A 22,210-nucleotide genomic window follows, 5' to 3' on the forward strand; every position below is an offset into this window, starting at 1 on the left:
AAACGCGCACCCGAGCATAGACTATCCCACACGCCACGGTTTCCCCACCCCCTACCTCGTCGACGTGTCGCGGTTCCAGCCGCCAGATGTATCGGCATCGACGGTCGGATTCGCCTCGCGGAAATCCTCGTTTATCCGCTCGACATCAGATCGATCAAATTCATTGGCGATGGCCTGAACCGTCCGGTTCGAAGTCTCGGGGTAGATCAGTAATAGCCTACCAGTGGTTTGCAAAGCGTTTCGTACAATTGGGTACTGACGAGGCCAGCTAAGCGAACTTAATTATCCTCGCACGAAGCGGACGGCTGGGATTGGAGAAGCGGGTCTCGTGGCACTCGATAGTAAAAGTCGTTTGGTACATCATGCGGTGAGACTTGTACGAGCGACCTTTAGGGCAGGAGACATCGCTGCCGGGGAGTCCGTGTAGGGTCTCGCAGAGGCAGCACGCACACAACACACATGAAGAAATAATATAGAGAAATCCTATCTTTCTTCCTCAAAGCCACACATTTCTGCCGCTTCTTCTTCTTCTTCTTCTTCTTCTTCTCGTTCTTCCGATCTTGAGCAATTTAGGGATCAGATCGGTCGGAATCTCGCGTCCTCGGTGGGTCGTGGACCGGAGTGCCGCCGGTTCGTGGGGTGAACGGGGCGGAAAGGGATCGGTTTCCGTAGGAATTTTGGATTCTTGGTTTTTGTGGGTCTTCTCTGAAAGATTGTCGCGGAATTGGGATTACTTTTCGGGGTTTAGCGGTTTTCAGTTAGGAACTTCGGCTCGAGTGCTAAAGATCGACTGATCTAGGTAGATTCCTTTGATTTCTTTGATCTGCGCCTCTCTTCAGATCGGTATTCGATTTTCTTGGTAGCCGGATTTGTTCTGGTTTCAGTCGACTTGCTTATTCTTTTTCTCTCTGTAGGATCGCGTGAATCTTGAAGGTCAGTACGAATCTTTGGTGGAATTTGATGTTCAGAACAAATAATGAAGTTGGACATTAGAGTGAGGTTTCCAAGTCCGTAAATTCCGGAGTTGTTCGTGTTCTTCGCTTCAGATCTGTGGTTTACAAGAGGAATTCGCACCGAAGGCGTTTTCAAGAGGGCAAGATGGCCACCTTTATTGTTCCTTACGGCCGTTAAAGATTGTATTCTATCTGTTTCTCAGGAGTTGAAGAGTGAGGGCTGCGAGGGATTGTTTCCTTTTCCACTGGAGTAAAAGCGTCAAAGCCGGGATCAGAAATAGGCTTCATATTCTATATTAGGTGTTGCACCGACCCGGAATTAGTCTAGAGTTAGGTGGGTTTTGTAGGGATTTGTAGGTGTGCTGTAGTTTGGAGTTGGAGTTAATGTTGTGATCAGCAGGCTTTAATGAGTATTTATTCTGTCTTGAAGGTCCGGAAGAAGAAGAGATCCGATCCACCTCCGTTTGTCATATACCTTGTGGTCATGGGGTAACGAAACCTGAAGCAGAGTATCTGTTTTGTTGTGATTTTGTCCCAATTTCAATCCTTTGCTTGCTTAGCTGTTGGAGTGAAGCTTCAGCTGTTCCCATATGGCGGTGGCAAATGTGAATATCTCATCAGGTTTCATTTAGTGTTTATTTTTGTTAACATATATATATAATTGAGTAGTGGTTTCTTTCAGTGATTGCATCTCTACTATAGAGAGCTACTGTGTTCATTTTTATGCTTGAAATATGGTGTTTTAAATGGTTCTTTCTTTACTCTTCTAGTTTTAGTTGCTTGGCTTTTGTAATACTTTTTGTACCTTGGTTGAGGAAATCTGCATTTCTGGATATTGCTCCTACAAACAAATTAAGTCCAAAGATTAAAAAGATTTCTCATCTATGTTTGCCCTTTCCTCACAACCATACTCTTTCTATTTTTGTCCTGTTTTGTTTTCACATTAGATTCTGCTAATTTGATGTGCGCTGAATGTGGTATTTCGTTTGGTTCACTTTTTATTCTTTATTATGTTACTTTGATGGGCTTCGAATCTAATTTTAATGTTGCTTTGCTTATTGTTTTTTGGGGGTTTTTCCTCCTCCTCAGTATTGTTTCTTCAAGATGTTCAATGTCGTTAATAGCCTTAGATTCTGGCTTGTCCAATCGTATGTTGCAGATTCATTAAACAATAATCTCTTCTAAACTGCTAGTCCTTCAAACTTGTTTTCTCATATACAGCAAGATTCTTCTTGGTCGTCTTTCTATTGAGGGTTTGTTTTCAATTTGCTTGGTTCTTGGGGCTGCTGTAATTCTTCTTGGTTCTTGGGACTTATATGTTATATCTTCTTTCCCAGGGACTTCTGGTGATGTCTTGTACAAGGAACTATGGCATGCTTGTGCTGGACCCTTGGTTACCTTACCTCGTGAAAATGAACGTGTGTATTACTTTCCCCAAGGTCACATGGAACAGGTGCAAGAAGCTTTTGAGTGTCTTCTGTTTACTTGGTTTGAGAGTTTTGCATTAGTTGCTACCAGTGATGCAGCCTTTTAGGAAAGTGTAGTTGATCACCAGTTCCATCTTGTTTCCATTATCCTGATTGTGGAAGGGCTTTAATGATAAAACAACATTAGATACATATTCGTCTCTGCCTTAGTTTTCTTTTTTCAATGTTATAGCTGGAGGCATCAACAAATCAGGGACTTGACCAGCATGTGCCTGTGTTCAATCTACCACCAAAGATCCTGTGCAGGGTGGTAAATGTTGAACTTCGAGTAAGTGCTATAAAGTTCATGTTTATTTTCTACCTGTAACATTCTTTTTGATGTATGTCCCTGTAATAAAAGGGAATAATGCTATTTTCATTCGTGTAATGTCATGATGCAGGCAGAACCAGATACAGACGAAGTTTATGCACACATTATACTGTTACCTGAACCAAATGTGAGTTTTTTTTAATTGAGTTTATATAGTTGTCTGTGATATCAAGTTATTCAGGAAATGTGTGATGCATGTTTTGAGGTGCTCTCCTTCTACAGAGAAAGATGTTTTTGAAGTGACCATCGAAGCTTCAGTTTCTTTTTGTGGTCTGTCATAAGCTATTGTGTATTCCTGTTAATGCTTTTCCTTCATCTGTTTACCACAAAGTTGGTTTTCTGATTCTAATGATTCTACAAACAAGATTATGTATCCTGATAGTTTTTTTTCTTTCAAATGATTAGTCTTTTGATACTGATGTCACTATACTTTGGATTATTTCTTTGTTATTTATACTATCATTTCTTTTCTTGCTATCTATAAATTAGCAAGGTGAGGTCACTAGTCCGGATCCTCCTTTTTCTGAGCCTGAAAGGTGCAAAGTCTACTCCTTCTGTAAGACTTTAACTGCCTCGGACACAAGCACTCATGGAGGTTTTTCAGTTCTGAGGAGACATGCAGATGAATGTCTTCCTCCATTGGTTAGTTGATATTACGTGTTACTTATATGCTCATTCATCAATCTGAGCAGGCTATGATTCTTAACTGTCCCACAAATGAATTTGATTAGTTCTTATTTTTTTGTATATTTCAACTTTCTTGCTAAATTCATTCATCCTTGTGTAGGACATGACACAGGATCCACCTTGCCAAGAACTAGTTGCCAAAGATCTTCATCAAAACGAGTGGCGGTTCCGCCACATTTTTCGAGGTTTATATTTTATTTTTCAAATTGTTAATCATATAAAATATACTTCATATTTCTGTTACTCAATGCTGTTATTGCACCTTTCGAGCTTTCCCAAATATTTGGTTTCCCACTTAGGGACTAGGAGTTGATTTCACGTGGGCCAGAGAATTTCTTTAACAGCTAGACAAGAATGTTAGATATCTTCTGTTGTGGATGACCCCATACTGTTTTAAAAAAAGTTTTCCGAGTCAGAAAGTGAATATAATTTGCAACAGACACATGTATTTTGCAGGAAAGACTCTCTGATAATGCGTGCTTTTTATAATTTGTAACTGATATGGGTCAATGTGTAGTTTTCACTTCTGCAAGGCATGACAATTTTCAAGAAAGCCGTGAGGTGCCAAAAGTGTTTTTCTCATTAAGCTCCAGAGTTGGAAAATTGCAATCCTTTATGATACTTGCCAAATATTGTCATCATTTACAATTGAAGTAGCGATCACGTAGTGCTTAAACTATGGAATTAAGATAATAATGCTTTTTCATTTTCTTTTCTTCCAGGTCAACCTAGGCGCCACCTGCTTACAACAGGTTGGAGTGTATTTGTCAGCTCAAAGCGATTGGTGGCTGGTGATGCTTTTATATTTTTAAGGTGAGGAAATCATTAGTTTCATTGAGCAATTGAGAAGCTTGACATTTATTTGGCAAGAAATACAATTTGTTTTAACTTAGAAATTTCTATCTATATATGTTCGTGTCAGAGGGGAAAATGGTGAGCTGCGAGTTGGTGTCAGGAGGCTCATGAGGCAACTCAATAACATGCCATCATCTGTCATTTCCAGTCATAGTATGCATCTTGGAGTTCTTGCTACAGCATCCCATGCTATCACTACTGGGACTCTTTTTTCTGTTTTTTACAAACCAAGGTTACATTTTTATCCCCCTTCATTTATGGCATTTATGCTCTTAAATCTCTTTGGCCATCCTCGCACGCTACACTTGCTTTGAGGTATATGTTTTGGCAGATTAAAATGTTTTGAGGAACTTGGTGGTCCAGCTTTCCAATGCAGTGATAAAGTCTTTTTTTAACATTAATGTTCATTTAGTTCCTTTTTTAACTTGTAATGAACAATTTGCATTTTGTCATTTGGTCCACATCTTTTAGCTAGTTATTATGTCTTCTTTTGCCAGCTTATCTGAACTTAATAGATTTGCCTTAGATGTCAATTTAAATTCATTTTCTTGCGAGCACAAAATCAGAAATTGACTTATAATGAAATGTGAATACTGCAGAGCAAGTCGATCTGAGTTCATCATAAGTCTCAACAAGTATATTGAAGCCAAGAGTCACAAATTTTCTGTAGGGATGAGGTTTAAGATGAGATTTGAGGGTGATGATACTCCTGAAAGGAGGTACTTTTGATGTCTTTCTAAGCTAAATAATCAGACTTGCTAGTGACAGTGATGAGCTAGTTATCATTCTATGTTGTTGCAGATTTAGTGGTACTATTGTTGGTGCCATAGACAAGGTATCATCTCAATGGGCAGATTCAGAGTGGAGATCCTTGAAGGTAAGATTTCCTGCTATGGGGCATAGAAGCATGATGCCACTTAGAAGTTTCTGGAAGTTTTTTAACCCCCATCCATGTAATGATATGAAACCTTTTACTTTTTAGATTGTACTATGTTTTTTCTTAAATAGTAATTACTGAATTGTCTGTCTGCCAAGTAAGGGGTTTGAATTTTATGATTAGGTCCAATGGGATGAACCATCATCTACGCTGCGTCCAGACAGTGTTTCACCTTGGGAGTTGGAGCCGCTGATCGCAGCTGCTCCTCCGTCCGCCCAACCAGTCCAGCGAATCAAGCGTGCACGATTACCTGCTTCACCTGTTGGAACACCAGGACCTTCTCCTACGCCTGGTATGAATTTAGCTATCTGTAACTGCTTCCAGTTCCCTTCTTTACCTGTGAATCAGGTTTCAATTTTTGGTTTTATTTTATCCTTTTTTTCTTTCTGAATTTGAGTACCTTCAATTGTTTTTGGTGATGCTATTTGACCTGTTGACCTTTGAGTAAACTAATGACCTGTCAGTTGTTTAATAAGCAGTTGAACTAATTGTGTAGAACATTCCGAGAATTAACTTCCATCTGTATGCTTTGAGAAGCGATCAGTCTTCATACAAGTACTCAGATGCTGTGAGATAAACTTGCAAAAAATTTTTTTTTCAGCTTTTGCATCAAATCTGGTATCAACTGCTTAAGGACTAAGATATTCTGAAAGATAAGGGAGCATCAGAGTGTTTCATATAACACACTTAATTGTTCATAAATGACAACAAAAAGAACGCCACACTATTCTTGTCATTAGCACTGATCGATGAAGATTTTTGTATTCGATGAATCAATAGATGAAGTAATCTGTACATGATACGCATTTTTGTCCTGTAATGATGGTCAGCTACTTCTTTTAATTCCGCTCTTCAGATAATTTTTCCTAGCTGCCGTCACACTGCTGTAGTTGTTTATGTAGGTTCTTGGAAATCCCAAGTCGAGACTGCCCAAATGTTCTCTTTTTCCGGGCCACAAAGAGGTGAAGAGCCATATTCATCATATAAACCAGCATGTATATTCTCATCTGCATCACAGTCTGGTTCCATTGGATTCAATGCAAGCAATGCTCCATCTACTGCTATCAACAGCCGCCTATGCTGGCCAATCATGACTGAAACTCAAAGTGACACCTTCTCGGCAAGCATCAATAGAGAACCATGTGATAGAAAACAGGAAACTAGCAAAGGCTGCAGGCTATTTGGGATTCAGCTGATTGAGAGTTCTGGAATGGGAGAAATGTCACCAGTCCCGACAATTTCAGGGGTTGGGGTGGACCAACCTGCAATATCTTTGGAAGTGGATTCAGACCTACAGTCACGGCCATCAAACATTGAGAGGTCTGATGCACCTGCAGACAACAGTGAGCCGGAGAAGTTATGCTTAAGGTCATCTTGGGAGACACAAAGCAGGCAACCGAGGAGCTGCACCAAGGTTATGGATTGATGTTTCATTTTGATTTGCCTTCCGTTGATCATGATAATTTTGCATCTTAATATTGAAAGTTTACTTCTCTGGTCAGGAGAAACTCATTATTTGAATATTGGAAAATTGTTTTGCCAGAGATGCTGGCAGAAAAAAAAAAAAATTTCTGCAGCGAAGGATATTCTTGCTAAGATTGAAGTATGACTGAAGCCCTTCTTGTTATGCAGGTTCACATGCAAGGTATGGCAGTTGGAAGGGCAGTGGACTTGACAAGATTATGTGGATATGATGATCTTCTTTACAAGCTGGAAAACATGTTTAGTATTGAAGGAGAGCTCTCTGGTGCAGTCAAAAAGTGGGTGGTTGTCTACACAGACAATGAGGATGACATGATGTTGGTTGGTGATGACCCTTGGCTGTAAGTCTCCGAAAGATTCCCCTTTAACTATATATATAAATTACTAGAAATCATGTCCTGAATCCGCTTCTGAATTTTTTTTGGTGAGGTGTATGAACATCTGCCACCAAACTGATTTGGATTTATGCACATGTTTTTGCAGTGAGTTCTGCAGCATGGTGAGGAAGATATATATTTACACAAGCGAAGAAGCCAAGAGACTTTCTCCTAAGAGGAAGCTGCCACCAGTCATTGGTGAGGTTGTCAAGTCTGGTTCAAAGAAAGCCTTATTTGATGCTGATGCCGACACGAATGCAGCCGCGGGGCAGAAAGGTCTTGGAGGCCAGGATGATGTTTCTGGTTAGGAATCACTGACGTACCTTCTCCCCATGTAGGAATGCAATTGTCCATGCTGTTTTTGGTAGCGGTTTGGCCATTAGTATGTGGCACCAATATGGGCTCTTTGATTGCCAAGGTTGCTGTTGCACCAGTTGCCATGTTGTGTCTGGTGTTCGTGATGCGGATAAATATACATCCTTATGGTTATGGTCTTTCTTTCAAGCCTGAAATGGGCTACTGCCTGATGCCGAGGAAGAAGAACAATGCAATTAGGGTAGTGGGTAACAAGCATAACACCTTATATGTTTCTTCCCTCGTTGATAAATGGATTAACCGTCTATGTTTATACAGTCGATATGTTGCTGCTTTTGTTCAATGTGGTGAAATTTGCTTGTAAAACTAGTTTGCATGTGGTGACTCCCCTTTGTTGACATGACATTTTTCAACAGCAGAATGCATGCTGAAGTTGATGCTATGGTCCAATGTGGAAGAACTTAATAATTATACATGTACCTTAAGAATCTTTGGAGGCTAAATGTATGCAGGTACGCGAAGTCCATGAAGGGAAGGAGATGATGACAACAAACAAGACATTTAGTCAGATTGGACAGGACATTTGACTGGTGATAAATCAAACATTTCGTTCAGCAAACATCATTCCAGCATGAAATCTTTTTGGGCTAACAACTCTGCTTTGGCGTAGAATTGCAGATCGAAAACAAGAGGATGTGGACTGATTCAAGTCTAATGATGCAGTCTCATCGTCGTCGTCGTCCTCATCCTCTCATCAAGACACACATTGAAAGCCTTCGCATACTACCAGCCACACGGCAAACATGGTCAAACACAGCAGCGCGTCGACCGCGGCAACAATCTTCACCTGGCGCCACCACAACCGCCGCGCCCGCTGCTGCGCCATCAGCCTGCAGCTCAAGCTCCGGCTCAGAGAAATCACACCGCCCGCCGGCCCCTGCAGCACGTCCACCTTCAACGCCCTGCTCGAAATGCCGCCGACATCCTCCGGACTCTTCTCCTCGTGCGTGTCCCCCGACAGCTGCTGCGCCTTCATGGAGGCGTTCCTGGTCTTGTCGCCTGCTCGGACTCTGATAACCCAGCTGAGCTCGTCTCCCACTTTGTCGTCCTTGGCCACCTCCCTGAAGGCGTCCCGGAGGCGCTCCAGGAACAGCAGGATCTCCGAGTTGCCGGTGTTCCCGTCGTCGTCGATGGCGAAGAATGTATACCCGTCCTGCATCAGGAAGCCGAAGGTCATGTTGTCGACGGTGTGGGAGTGCCAAGCGTGATGGTATTTCGCCTTGTCCGACCAGCTCAGAGCCAAAGCCTGGATCTCCTGGCCGCCGCCATTGTAGGAGTACAGAAGGTCCTTCTCCTTGGACACGCTGAAGAAGACGATGTTTCCGGGCGAAGAAGAAGAAGAAGAAGAATCCATCGGGAAGAGCCCGCGTTCATGAGCCGGGAGTCGGCGAGGTGGCGGTGGCGGAGGTGGGATCGAGATGCTAATGGATTCATGCAACCCTTCGGAATTGGAGATGCAGGGATCGGACAGGAACGAACATCACGAGGGAGAGAGAGAGAGAGAGAGAGAGAGGAAAGATTACCGGTAAAAGAATTAGAAAAGGAGCGAAGAATAGAGATGGAAGGGGTGCCGTTCTTGACGGTCGGAGGTGGTCGAGAGGTACAGGTTGGAGAATTGACTTGTAAAAAAAGGAACGAACCGAAACGGGTGGAGTCAGGTCCGCACGTGCCAGCTCCAATATCCTGATGGGTCGTTGACCAAGTCAATTGCCCGCTTAATCCCTCCCGCGATGTTAGGACGTAAGTGTTCTCCGATACTTGTTTACTGATCCGATTAAAATTACTTTACATGATATATAAAACATTTATTTCAATCCAAGCTTTTATGACTCGACTTATAATGTTTTTACGCCGTTCATCTTATCACTCCAAGATCGAGATAAAATCGTTTCGGTCGTATAAACGCCACGAGTTTCTGCTTCGACACGGGCAAGAAGTTCCAAAACCCTCCACTGCCGATCGCCACTACTCGCTTCCTGGCGCGTTTGCTTCCACGCCGCAGCGAACCTCCTCAAGGTCGCGATCTTTGGCGGCGCCGGCCTCTGCAACGGCGAAGGTGGCCACCGCGCCATCGGCTTCAATCTCATCTACGGCATCAAGGACAAGGTCTCGAAGTCTTCCCGAATGATCTAATTAGTCGACTAATAGGGCGATCGTGTGGTTTCCTCGTTAGTTTGGTGTGGGGAGTGCCCTTTGAGGCTACCAAGTTCGATTCGGGTGTGGCGATTGTGTTTCGGGGATCTTTCCTGTTTCATCGAAGGGAGTGCTATCTGAATGCGGTTTTGATGGTTTTAGTTCTGGTTATCGTAGGTAAGGTGGAGCTTCGTTGTGCAGGTTTGTCCCGAAGGAACGCATCTGATGGTGCCGTGGTTGGAGAGGCCAATCATATACGATGTTCGCGCATGGCCTCAGCTCGTGGAGAGTACTTCAGGGAGCCGTGATCTGCAAATGGTACTCCCCTGATGCCCTATGGACTCACGTTTCATTATTTCTGGGTACACTGTCTACCATTGCTAATTGTTATAAGTTGTGTTGTTTTGATAACTCATGAAGTGAGGCATTGGTTGCATATGTCCTGCAAGCAATGGAATTGTTTCGTCATTATTAGGATTGCCCGAAGTGAGGCATCGGCTCGATGGGCTCACAACCATGCTAGAGGAGATCTTCTATTTCTTACATTAGTTGTTTCTGGAGTTAAATGGCTCATAGCCTCTGTTCTCAATAGTTGGTAGCTATTGTAATGGCAAATGTTTGCATGTTGTGAAAATGATGCATGAGCAGATTCTTGAGATAGTTTTAACTTGAGAAAAAAGAGATCTGCCTTATTCTGGCTATCATTGGCGCCGTTTGAATGGCAACAGTATAATGACAGCCATTTGTTGAGCCATCTAGACCTCTTTAATTTGTTTCTTCTCAAATGTATTTTCATTCATCACTCTGATCTATTTTTTAAGACAACTTAAGATATTGTTTCTTCTATTACTCTTTTAAGCAATGCATCATTCAATGCTCTCATTTTTAGAAGACGAAGCGAAGGGTTCTATTTCTTACCTTTTAGTTTTGGCAAGCTATAGCTTTATTGTGAATTTGATATAATGAGTATCATGCACATGATTCCTTTTTGAGAATATTATACTCATCTTCGCATCATCTTTTTATAGCTTTTACTATTGATACGTATGTCTATTGTGTCAAGACAATGGGAGCGAGGAGTAGTGGCTTACTATGATAAGATATATTCATATTTATGTTGGTGCTTTTGATACTAGAAAAGGTTGGAAACTGTGCTTGTCAATTGTGAACAGTTTGAGACTGTCCCTCTTGATCCGGAATATTTGGAAAGTCTGCCTGTTAATTTGATAGCAATATCATTTTTGTTGCTTGAATATTTGCATCAAGATGTCTTTTGATTTACAACAATTTAGTTTTTAAAATCTTTTTTTTCCTTTTGCTTAGGTAAAAATTGGGCTTCGTGTTCTGACATGGCCATTTGCGGACTGCTTGGCTACAATATACCTTTCTCTTGGGGAGAATTACAATGAGACAGTTCTGTCATCTATTATTCATTAGACACTGAAATCTGTGGTGGCACAATGCAATGCCAGCCAGCTGATCACACAAAGGGAGGTATGCTTGATATAGTTCGTAAGGGAATTTTTTTCAGTGTAAATAGATATGTGGATGACACTGAAGGTTAAAAAAAAAAGGATGTGTTTGATCAGCATTTGCAGGCTGTCACTGTATGACGTCTCAATTGCATCCTTGAGCTTTGGTAGGGACAGAAGCAAAACAGGTGGCAGCACAGGAGGCTGAGCAGGCAAAGTTCATTGTGGAGAAGGCAGAGCAAGAAAAGAAATGTACTATCATAAGAGCACAGGTGAGATAGAGTCATAATTTACATAATTCTTTCAATGTACTAGGAATTATTTTGTATTACTATTCTTTTTCCAGTAATTAGCATATTGCTCTGAGAAACTAAATTAATTAACACCAAGTCTCTTATGGCTTTAGTTGTTTACTCATAACAACCTGTAGGTGAGATTGGTCACATGCCCCTAAATTGTAGTTCTCTATCAATCAATTAACATCAATATTGCTTGTATGATTCTACATCTTTTCTGGCTAAAGAGCAACCTGTAGATGAGATGGTCAGGGGCCTCTAGATTGTATATTTATTTCAATGAATTGGGTAAGGACAACAGATTGCTGGTATGATTCTACATCTTTTCTGATTAAAGAGTAACCTGTAGATGAGATGGTCACATGCTACTAAATTGCAGTTGTTTCTCAATAAATTGTTATCTATCCCTTCTCATGCTAAGTTGTGGTAGGTAAAATCCATATCCTAGTTTCAAGATTGTGAATGATGTATTCACAAATGCACGAACCTTAGCTTCAAATTCTGTCAACAAAATTACAAAAGATGGTTAAGAAATCTGGCCTTGTATTCTGTAGAAGCCTATTTTTTTTTGCAATGAGTTCTGACTTGATTAATACATTTTCAAATTGATTGATGGTTTGGTGCTTTATATTGGTACCAATGCAAATAAACATAAGCAAATCTGCTTCTCAAGTAGATCCAAAAGTTTAAATCTGTATGCTGGGGATGCTGCTGCCAATGTAAGCAGTTCTCATTCTTCTTTGGGAAGAAGCCAAACAGTTCTCGAAGTTCAAATAGAGAAAAGAAACTGCAAGCAGTAAGCTGCCACGGGAAGTTTGTAAATGGCATGCTATATATATTACATACAGAAAAGAGAGAGAGAGAGAGAGCAACAGTAAATTTGAAATCTCCTACCCATCCATCAGGGCAAGAATCTGCCATGTCAATTTCTTGCCTGTGAATGATTTGAATGTCCTCTGGTGCTGGATGGCACCCACATGAAATCACAAGATTTTCTAGGCTTTCCAGTCACATTCATTTCATTTACTGCTGCTTCCAATTTTTCCTGCATAAAAAAATCGCAATAGGTTAGCTTCTTACTTCTGAAGTTTTACTTCAAGTCTGGCGAAACCTTTTTCCATGCAATCAAAAAATGAGAACCACAAGGGATATGGGGGATGAAAATTTTACCACAACTGTCATCATAGAATTCAAAATCTACATCCATCACAGCAGGCCTCCTTCTCCTTGTGGCCTGGAGTGATTTCTCTCTCTGTTCATAGAACCCGAAATCATCCAGTAGTGATGTTCCCAGAGGGTGGCCCTTGAATATGTGCAGCATTTGTAAACCTTGTGGCAGCCCTATCTACAAAGGCTAAGTGCAGATGTAAACAAAAAATGTATATAATAATAACAGGTCAAGTTAAACTGAGTATTTTTTTGCTTGCAAAAGAATCACAAAAGCCTTTGCAAAGCATATCAATAATCAATAAAGACATAAGATCTCCTGGAAGTCAGAAAAAATAAATTGCTCGTCGGTCAACCATTTGAAGTCCCATCTTGACAAGGGAGATTAAAGACGCCCTGGCATTCGACAGTAGTAGAAAGAGTAACTGATCACTAGTGATTTACTATCACACAGTATTTGTTTATAGTCTATCCCTATGCAGGAACAAAGTCCTCTAGAGAGTAAATTTGAAGTAAAAGATTCCCTTGCAGATTGCTGAATCTTTGGATCTCACATGCACATGACAATTCTCTTTCTATATCTTTATTTTTTTGATCAAACATCTCAAAAACCACAGTAAATTGTTGCCCAAGCAACACTTGCATGATAGGAAATCTCTCTAACGGGCAAACAAAAGAAGAAGAAGAAGAAGAAGAAGAAGAAGAAGAAGAAACATAGAGATTAGTTGTTTCTTCTATCAATTTACAGATTCTGAAAGGTTTTTGAAACATAGAGATTGTGGACTTCAATCTATGAGGTTACCAATGCAAGATAAAGAGAATGATACCTCCTGAGTATCCTTACTAAATGTTACAGCCTTGTTGTCATTGTTCTCAAGCCTAATACTTTGAAAAAGTCTGTTGGGTATGTCCTTTATGATGTGCCACTTCACTGGGAAAAACCCATTCCAGGTCTCTTTTTGCCAGAAATCAAGGTTCTTGTTGAAATCAACAGGTCCAATCATTTCAGCCAAACCAACAAACTGACCACTGGCATTAACCTGAAATCAAAAAGAGAATTTTAAAATTCAGTAATGACCATAAAAACCATAAACTATAACTTCTCAATGGAGAAATTCTGACGGGTAATGTCCATTGTGATTTATACAGCTCTAGATAATCAGAAAAGAGGAGTAGATTAAGTCTGGCTTCTGAAATTTACATCAACATTGAATTAACAAGAAAAGCAAAATTAACAAATTTAAGACACAAAAAATAAATACATCATGAACAACCTTCGCAGTGGCACTTGTAATGTAATCTATCAATCAGCAAATTGATTAAAATCGTTCTTCTATGGCAGGGTTAAACAACAAGAAGGCCTAAAGTAGAATTCATGTGAAGAAACTGAGGAACTAATATGTAATTGCTATAGGATCCAGATATTGAGTTTATAAAACACTAAACGAATCCAATAAGCATAAGATAAAACAACATTACGCACTGAGAAAAATAGGAAAATTGGACACTTTGAGCCCTTCTTCATTAATCTCTCTGCAACCCAGAATACAGCATCCAGCTTTTTATTACCATTGGGAGTACTTGCCCACACATTGTATTTGACACTTTTGTGGACATCATCTTCATTGTATGACTTTATCATGAAGAACTTGGCATTTTCATATTCAATCTGAAAATCTGTTTTGTTATATTTATCTCGGCAAACAAACTGGTTCAAATTGTTGTTTCTGGTTGATGAGCCCAAACAACTATTCGATTTGTTTGCCCGGGGACCATGAACTAGCTCTCTTGAAACTTCGAAAGTTTTGTGTGAGCTATATTTCTTATTCACTCCAAAATGGTTATGACCATGAACAGCCTGGGCGGTCCTTCGCAGATTCATGTGATTATCTCTATAGAAAAACCCATCCTGTCTTTCATTAGAGAGTGAAGGTATTATCCGACCACGACCATGGGAGAACCCTTGAGCAGCTTCAACTGCTTGTAAACTAGAACTCAGATTTGGAGCCTGAGACAATCATGAGATGAAAACAAATCAACTGCCTGAGATAAAGAGAAGAGCTGTATAAAATGGGCAAAGGGAAGATACAAAAGACTTAAATATCAAATTAAAATAAATCATCTTAATTTGATCGAACTGCACGACTGCAGTTAAAAGTAGAACAGTCAATATCATTTTCAGCTAAACCAGTGATGATTATTGGCCTGATGCTACATTCTCAAGTGCATTTCATCCTTCAATTTTACATGAGACAGATGCAAACTGCATACCAAAACACAGGGATGTCATGCAATTCTTCTCTTAATATCAATAAGGAAAACTTAAAATAGGTAAATAATCACCCACCAAACTTTTGGCTGCTTGCAAGCAATAAATTCCTACTCAAGGTTAAGCCATATCAAATTGTGACCTTAAACCAATTTAGGCTGTAGGAAATGAGGAAAAGCTAGTTTGCACCTTGTTAAAGTGCTTGGTATCTTCACCAGGAAAGTCAAATGACGAGGGAGCAACTTTTGGTTTTGGATTCAATGTCCTTGCAGAATCTTCTAAATCAACTCTGGCTTTTCTCATTGTAATTTTCAAACCTCTAGAATCCAATCAAGACTCTGAACCAGCAGTATGGGCATTTGTCCTTTCACCAGAGGATTCTGCTGTACTTTGTGAGTCTACAATTGCAAGGTCTGATACCCATGAGCACCTAGGCATTATTTCTGCCCTATCGGAGACTTTCCACTGAAGGTGATCCATTGAAGACACCATTAGTTGCCCATATTTAGTTGATTGAAGCAGAAGTTGGTCAATTGCAGATTCATAAAGTTTTGCTTATTAGGATCTACTGGAACAAAGATATACCTAGCATTAACTTCTTTTTGTGTTCAATATGGAACTTCATCGAACTACCAAACTAGGGACTGTAGAAATTGATGGAAGAAAAGAATGAGCAAGCACCATAGACAACAACAAGGAATCTAATCATCACTTACAACACGTTCTTCATCCAGATCAAAAGCGGAATCTGCCTTTGGATCCATCACGAATGCTTCAGACACTACAGAATTAAAAAGTAAGATCAAAGTTGATTCGGCTTATAGATGAAGATCATCATGAGGTATAACACTTGAACTAAACTGACTAGAATCTCCAAAGCATACACAAGCTAGAGACTAAGGAAATTGGTTGTGAATGAAAATTTTGTATCCTCTAGCAGCAAAAGGACCACAAAATCAAACACAATTGTTAGTGTGTTCCCATATTACATCCTGTAGAACTATATTTCGTATGAACTTGTAGGAGATAAAGACAAATGCAGAAATTGTAATTGAGTTTTATTTCTTGAATTTATGAGAAAAGATAGAACTATCAACCATCCTCTGACTTGCTTAGATAGTAACAGATTCTCTCAGCTTACTATAACATTGAAGATTACATCACATGCCAATTCTTTGTTACTTTTAACCTATCCAAGTTTTCTTTTAAGCGCCTTGATCTGGTGCACTAATTGCAATGCTCAAGCACTCATCTCAAAGTAACATCCAACAGCACCCCCAAAGCTTTCTTGAATACCACCAAGTGTTGACCCCTGCTGCTACATCCTCCATACCAATTGCAAAATACTAATTTTAGAATTTTGACTTTTCACCATGATATGCTTCCTTGTCCACTTATGAAGCTTCAATGTCAAGGAAGCCTGTAGCCCACCAATATTCACTTTGTGGCAATAGTTGACTATGCCACAAACAATATCTCACAACCTTACACATTCCTTTGATGTACTAATCCCAAAAGCTGTATAGCCTTTTCTTGATCATACCCACTTCTATTACCCTTATCCAATATTGATTAATAGAATAAGACAGACAAATAAAAGAAGAAACATTAGAAGGGTAGCCCCAGTGATTAGGCTGATCTACCCTACCATGCATTGGTAATCCATATCTGACCTTGCAGAGTTGAAATGCTTCTAGCACTTGAGATGAACAATGTGGATTAAACATGGCATGGTGATGGCAATGAGACAATTTTGTTAGAAGAAATATAATCCATACCCTACTCGAACGCAATGTAGATATAATCAAAATGTTGAACGCAATAACTACATCAACTTGATGACATTGATCATGCAGACAAGGATCGACGACCTCCCTAAGCGCAGTGCGAAGAAATGGCACCCAAGATAAGGCAAGAGAAAAGGTGAGAAGGGATCACGAGAGACGCCGGGGGGAGAGACGCAATGCCGCTGAGGGATTCCGACTCGAAGAGAGATCGGAGTAGGGTTTCTTTTCGGCGGAAGGAGGGCCGGAATCGAAGGAAAAAATGTCGACTGAGTACAAAGGAGATTAATATCCGGTTCGGCCTCCGTCCGCTTTTGATCCGACCCGATCCGATCAGATCATGGGTGTGCAGCATCTGATGTTGGATTGAAGGATCCGATTGGAAATGATTCATCCGGAGGCTACACCGAGGCGGATCGGATCGGCTCGGCGTGCTCTAACCCGTTAACGGCCATTTTCGGGGTTATTTTTAAGGGATTTTGGGATAATGTTTGAGCTTTTAGATTCGTGCGATTCGCGAAGATTTAGGGCATCAAAGATGCAAATCAACCCTTCATTTGACACATCAAGCTTCATGGCAGTCGCCGCCGTCGCGACCGCTTCTCCGTCTTCTCTGGTACTCATCATTTCCACGTCTCAGCTTTGTAGCGTAATCAAGCCTACGATCATGATCTGCTCTACCGTACTTTCTCCAGATTTACACGCGGCCTTCGTCGAGATCCGGCGGGCGGATCCCTGGGAGCGCACGGAGGACGACCGCAGTGGTGATGGCGGCGGGAAACGGCGGTGGGAGGAGGATGCCTCACGTGCTCACCGTCGCCGGGTCCGACTCTGGCGCCGGAGCCGGGATCCAGGCCGACATCAAGGCCTGCGGGGCCCTCGGCGCATACTGCTCCTCCGTCATCACGGCCGTCACCGCGCAGAATACCGTCGGGGTTCAGGTCTGAGATCTCTTGGCCTCTTTCTGCTTTTACGACGAGTAGGCGTCAGGCTTTTGGGGATTGATTTGGGTGTGTGGCAGGGTGTCCATCCCGTGCCGGAGGCGTTCGTGGCGGAGCAGCTGAGATCGGTGCTTTCCGATATGGCGGTCGATGTGGTATGATACTGAGATAACTTTAACTATGTCAAGTCATGCATATTAAACGGTGAACGCTTGTGGTGATGCGTGTTTCTTCTTTCTTGCGTGGTTTGAAATGCCATGTTATATGGTAACAAATGTTGCCACTATAATATGATAGTATTCTTTTCCCACCATACGACTGAATACATAAAAAGATATTTCTCTAATGTCTATGATTCCATCTAATTGTTATGTTTTCACACGTTTCTCTAATATGTTGAAGTTTCTTTATTCTTTCTTTATATTTTTTCCTGAAATGTACATCCTAAGCTTTGTAATTTGCACATTGGAGATGTGTGATGTTGAAGTCTAGTTATTGTTCACTCGAGCAAAAATGGTTGATAATTGGCATAGGCATCTAACTTTGTCTGAATAAGTGCTCTGATATGAGGTATATGTGGGAAATAAATGTGGTAATGCAGATAGGAAGCCTTTAAATATATCACATTGGTTTTGTTATGAATATGTGCTCTGATATGAGTTCTTGTGGCATTGGTGTTGTACTCCATTCTGTGCATTCAAAGATCTAGTCTGGTTGAGATAGCTTTGATGATGCAAGTAAATAGATTAGGTGTGATGGCTTCTCCATATTCTAAATCTAATTATATATTCACCATGGTTACCTCAAGCATATTCGATTCTTGGATAACATGCTACCTGCTAATTTTTGTTCATTCCATTTGATCATCTTCACTCTGTTTTTGTGGTTAATTTCTGTCTGTTGATATGCTGTAGTGCTTCCTTTGTTTGTTATTTTTCTTTTCTTTTGTTTGGATGTTCTGTTCCCAGATTGCTAAATTGTCAGCAGTTTGAGTTGAAATTATTAAAACCCTTTCTCCCCTAATGTATTTATTGCTATTAGCTCTCTGTTTCTGTCTCTTTTCTGGTCTTCTTTCCTTTCAATACAATTTTTTGTTTCAACCTGACAGGTAAAGACGGGGATGCTTCCTTCTGTAGGCATAATAAAAGTTCTATGCCGTAGTCTTCAGGAGTTCCCTGTTAAAGGTAATGGCTCGAGGACAAATGAACTTGCATGATAATTTATCAGTACCTTAGTTGATATTGTTATAATTTGGAAGGCAGCTTTAGTTGTGGATCCAGTCATGGTTTCTACAAGCGGCGACATGCTTGCTGGGCCATCAACACTTTCAGGATATCGGTATAGGCCATATGATATTAGATGAATTGTTGGTTGATGTGAACCATCACGAGTCACACAAATGAGTTAAATGCACTTATTTTGAAGGTGCACATGAAATATGTAGTTCTGTATTTCAGGGATGAACTTTTTGCGATGGCTGATATTGTTACTCCAAATCTCAAAGAAGCATCAGCTTTACTTGGAGGCATGTCATTTAGAACAGTATCTGACATGTGTTCTGCAGCAAAATCTATACATAACTTAGGTCCCAGGTAAGTTTCTGCATTCATTTTGAAGTTGTGTATGTTCTAAATCGTTCAGCGTTCTTCATTCTCATGCTAGTATACATTGTTTCTTTATCACCCACTTCAGTCACCTTATCCTTTGACCTCTCATATATGCACTCATCGTGTCGGTGTTTCATGGATAGTTTTGGTAAAATGATAATAGGTCATTCATGATATTTTTACTTCACTATATGTTTCTGTGGTATTTTCAGTTTGTCACCCATGCTTCTTGTTTTGCAAACTCTATAATCGTAGGTTAAATATGTGTTATTTCTTACTTCTTTATCCAATGATCCTATGAGTTGTCTTTAATCTAGAGCATTGTATGATGCTAGAAAATGTAGGACTTGATGCTAACAGTAGTTTCCTTGATCTTTGTTGTGTTCTTGAGTTTATCTGTTCTGTGCAAGTTTTCTCCCATCAGATGGATCTATTAATAAGTTGCTTGGAAGTTTGTCGAAACCAGATTATGAAAATTTCTATTGATGTTTTCCAAAATATCAGAGACATGATCATGCCAAGATGTATTTTTCCTCAGTTTCATGTTGTGACCGTAATATTCTGGTATCCTGACATGATTGTCCTTTTGATGTTAGACCAAGAAAACGAGATGCTATGAATGATCAAAGCTTCTATTTCGATTCCTTTGAGAATTATTTTGATGAGGTATCATTTGCAGGAATGTACTTGTGAAAGGTGGCCATCTCCCAGGTTCATCAGAAGCAACTGATGTATTTTTTGATGGTATGCCTCTACCTCTTGACAGCCATATCGGCTCATCCGTAAGCCTTTTTGCTTAGTTATTGAACTGAATTGGGATTTTCTTCTTGTAGGAGAAAATTATCATGTGTTACGCGGATCACACGTAAACACCCGTAACACCCATGGCACTGGATGCACTCTTGCTTCATGCATAGCAGCAGAACTCGCCAAAGGTTCCCCGATGCTGCAAGCTGTTCAGGTGATCCTCTTGTGCATATAAACTGTAAATTCAATTACACAAGCTTATGAACTTCAAGTTGCCTGTTAATTTTTGCAGAGGGCCAAGACGTTTGTTGAGAGTGCTCTTGACTACAGCAAAGATATCTTAATTGGAAACGGACCTCAAGGCCCCTTGGACCACTTATTTGATCTCAACACTCATGCCCATACTGCAGGAGCGAGATCATTTGATGCTAATGATCTTTTCTTGTACGCAGTTACGGATTCTGGGATGAACAGGAAGTGGGGTCGTTCCATTGTGGATGCCGTGAAAGCGTCCATCGAAGGAGGTGCCACCATTGTTCAGTTGAGGTATGAAACATGCGAATTCCTTCAGTTCTTAGTTCTGCTGAGGTTTCGATTCTTCTTATTCTCCTCATGCCATCAGAGACAAGGAGGCTGAGACCCGTGACTTCATCGAAGCAGCAAACGCTTGCTTGGAAATATGCCGATCCAACGGAGTGCCGCTGCTGATCAATGACCGAGTTGATGTTGCACTCGCCTGTGATGCCGATGGCGTGCATGTAGGGCAATCTGATATGCCAGCTCGAGTTGCTCGTAGCATTTTAGGGCCTCAAAAGATCATCGGCGTCTCATGTAAGACCGCAGCACAAGCAGCGCAGGCATGGGCGGATGGCGCGGATTACATCGGCTGTGGAGGTGTTTTCCCGACTACTACAAAGGCCAACAATCTCACGGTGGGTTTGGATGGCTTGAAGGCGGTTTGTCTGGCTTCCAAAGTGCCTGTGGTCGCCATTGGTGGTATCAGCGCTGCAAATGCTGGCTCAGTGATGGAGATTAGCGTCCCGAGCCTGAAAGGTGTTGCCGTCGTCTCTGCTCTATTTGATCGCGAGTGTATTGGTACTGAAGCCCGTCGGCTCAAGTCAATCCTGATGGACTCATCCTCCCACGCTAAATTATCGGTTTGATGTTTGGGTATAGTTTCTTTCCAGGTTTCAACTGGAATGTGAATAAGTCCTGACATTATAGCAGTTGATGTATCGATCGATCAAGAGGGTAAATGACTGCTTCCGAAGTTGTGTGTCTCTGATTCTTTTGCAGGCAGTGATTTCTTCGATGTGTATTTGGCTGTGAAGACGTCCGCATTCTTGTGAAGAGGCTTACTACATCTTCGGGTCAACAGACGTCCGCATGAACAAAAGGCGTGCATAATGTCATTCTACTGCAAGTGTGTTGCCCAGGAAACATCTCCGATCTAACCTACTAAAAGCAGCATGTAGAAATGCGGCATCTACAGGGCACACGAGGAGCCAGTTCGGTCGGCAGCATGGTTGGGCTTGTTAGAGCCCTCATCATCTGATCTTTGTTCTGCCCCCACAAAGAAAAATAGGAAGGGAAAGAATGATCGGAGAAAAGACAGAGGCATTACGCTTAGATCTAACACAAAAGAGACAAGTCCGGCGATCAGATGAGAAGACAAACCAACCTCGCCAACCACAACCGAGAGACTGACAAGAAAAGAATCACAGATCGGGAAGACTCAGAGAGAAAAATGGGTACAAGACTTTGTCGTCAGCACATTCGAGGAGAATTCCTCATCAGCGTGGTGCATGACTGTCGTCTTCATCATCGCCACAGCCCGATCCAGAGAGAAGATAAAGACCAAGAACAAAAACCGTGAGAAGGGGACCAACGGAGACGACGCAGAGGCCGGACGGCGATGCGATGGTCGCCAACCGCGTCTATATAGAGACGAAAGGTGCCCCTCGACAAACCCTAACTCTAACGATGCTCCGACTCAAAAAAAAGCATCCTTGTTTGTTGTCGGCCCATCTTTGGCCCATCAGGCTATTCTCTCTGTGGACAAGAGGCCTGAGTGGACTCTCCTGCTCGCAAGGACGTCGGTGAGTCTACTTGATCCCTGTGGTCCAATCACACAGGCTTTATATATACCCCAAGACATGAAGAGCAGAGGACAACGCTGTGGATGCTGTGCTTAGTAGAGAAGCCTCTCAAAAGAGGGTGTGGCAAAGACCTTTACCGAAAGCCACAGCCAAAACCATATTCCTTCAATCATAGCTACAACCAGTAAAGCTCGAAGGTCCTGTCTCTCATATGGATGGTAATTGCTAGGAG

At 41.3% G+C, this 22,210-nt stretch overlaps 4 protein-coding genes and 1 non-coding gene across 14 annotated transcripts; 2 read left to right on the forward strand and 3 right to left on the reverse strand.

Annotated features, from left to right (window-relative positions):
* Nucleotides 1–418: 418 nt before the first annotated feature.
* LOC135583327 (auxin response factor 7-like) lies at nt 419–7,746 on the forward strand. 4 transcript variants are annotated; one of them, XM_065187126.1, is made up of 16 exons: nt 419–799; nt 915–1,287; nt 1,384–1,574; nt 2,291–2,406; nt 2,613–2,708; nt 2,821–2,877; nt 3,240–3,392; nt 3,538–3,622; nt 4,160–4,250; nt 4,360–4,524; nt 4,892–5,011; nt 5,094–5,169; nt 5,353–5,521; nt 6,120–6,643; nt 6,862–7,052; nt 7,195–7,746. In XM_065187126.1, the coding sequence occupies exons 3-16, from the start codon at nt 1,544–1,546 to the stop codon at nt 7,394–7,396; spliced, it is 2,076 nt and encodes a 691-aa protein (XP_065043198.1). In that variant the 5' UTR covers nt 419–799; nt 915–1,287; nt 1,384–1,543; the 3' UTR covers nt 7,397–7,746. The 4 variants fall into 4 exon arrangements, with proteins under 4 accessions (XP_065043198.1, XP_065043201.1, XP_065043199.1 ...); XM_065187129.1 differs by having other exon boundaries at nt 1,384–1,558; XM_065187127.1 differs by having other exon boundaries at nt 915–1,253.
* Nucleotides 7,747–8,157: 411 nt separating this feature from the next.
* On the reverse strand, nt 8,158–8,817 carry LOC135677421 (phytolongin Phyl1.1-like). Its single transcript, XM_065189776.1, has one exon. It carries the CDS (start codon nt 8,815–8,817, stop codon nt 8,158–8,160), a length of 660 nt encoding a protein of 219 aa, XP_065045848.1.
* Nucleotides 8,818–11,980: 3,163 nt separating this feature from the next.
* LOC103987668 (YTH domain-containing protein ECT4) lies at nt 11,981–16,812 on the reverse strand. 7 transcript variants are annotated; one of them, XM_065187131.1, is made up of 7 exons: nt 16,579–16,661; nt 15,517–15,581; nt 14,990–15,368; nt 14,015–14,539; nt 13,359–13,571; nt 12,535–12,709; nt 11,981–12,409 (listed from the first exon to the last, which is right to left on the reverse strand). In XM_065187131.1, the coding sequence occupies exons 3-7, from the start codon at nt 15,101–15,103 to the stop codon at nt 12,384–12,386; spliced, it is 1,053 nt and encodes a 350-aa protein (XP_065043203.1). In that variant the 5' UTR covers nt 15,104–15,368; nt 15,517–15,581; nt 16,579–16,661; the 3' UTR covers nt 11,981–12,383. The 7 variants fall into 7 exon arrangements, with proteins under 7 accessions (XP_065043203.1, XP_009404310.2, XP_009404309.2 ...); XM_009406035.3 differs by lacking the exons at nt 14,990–15,368; nt 16,579–16,661 and adding an exon at nt 16,672–16,812; XM_009406034.3 differs by lacking the exon at nt 14,990–15,368 and having other exon boundaries at nt 16,579–16,719.
* A 255-nt stretch (nt 16,813–17,067) lies between these two features.
* LOC135676208 (probable thiamine biosynthetic bifunctional enzyme, chloroplastic) lies at nt 17,068–21,159 on the forward strand. The gene is made up of 10 exons (XM_065187130.1): nt 17,068–17,200; nt 17,280–17,525; nt 17,606–17,680; nt 18,634–18,709; nt 18,788–18,863; nt 18,983–19,117; nt 19,812–19,876; nt 19,966–20,093; nt 20,172–20,425; nt 20,502–21,159. The coding sequence occupies exons 1-10, from the start codon at nt 17,072–17,074 to the stop codon at nt 21,040–21,042; spliced, it is 1,725 nt and encodes a 574-aa protein (XP_065043202.1). The 5' UTR covers nt 17,068–17,071; the 3' UTR covers nt 21,043–21,159.
* A 451-nt stretch (nt 21,160–21,610) lies between these two features.
* On the reverse strand, nt 21,611–21,709 carry LOC135677956 (small nucleolar RNA Z221/R21b). The gene has a single exon (XR_010514785.1). It is a non-coding gene; the product is annotated as a small nucleolar RNA Z221/R21b (small nucleolar RNA).
* Between the last annotated feature and the right edge of the window lie 501 nt (nt 21,710–22,210).

This window comes from Musa acuminata, chromosome BXJ1-6 (assembly GCF_036884655.1).
Source record: "Musa acuminata AAA Group cultivar baxijiao chromosome BXJ1-6, Cavendish_Baxijiao_AAA, whole genome shotgun sequence".
Classification (NCBI taxonomy): Eukaryota; Viridiplantae; Streptophyta; class Magnoliopsida; order Zingiberales; family Musaceae; genus Musa; species Musa acuminata.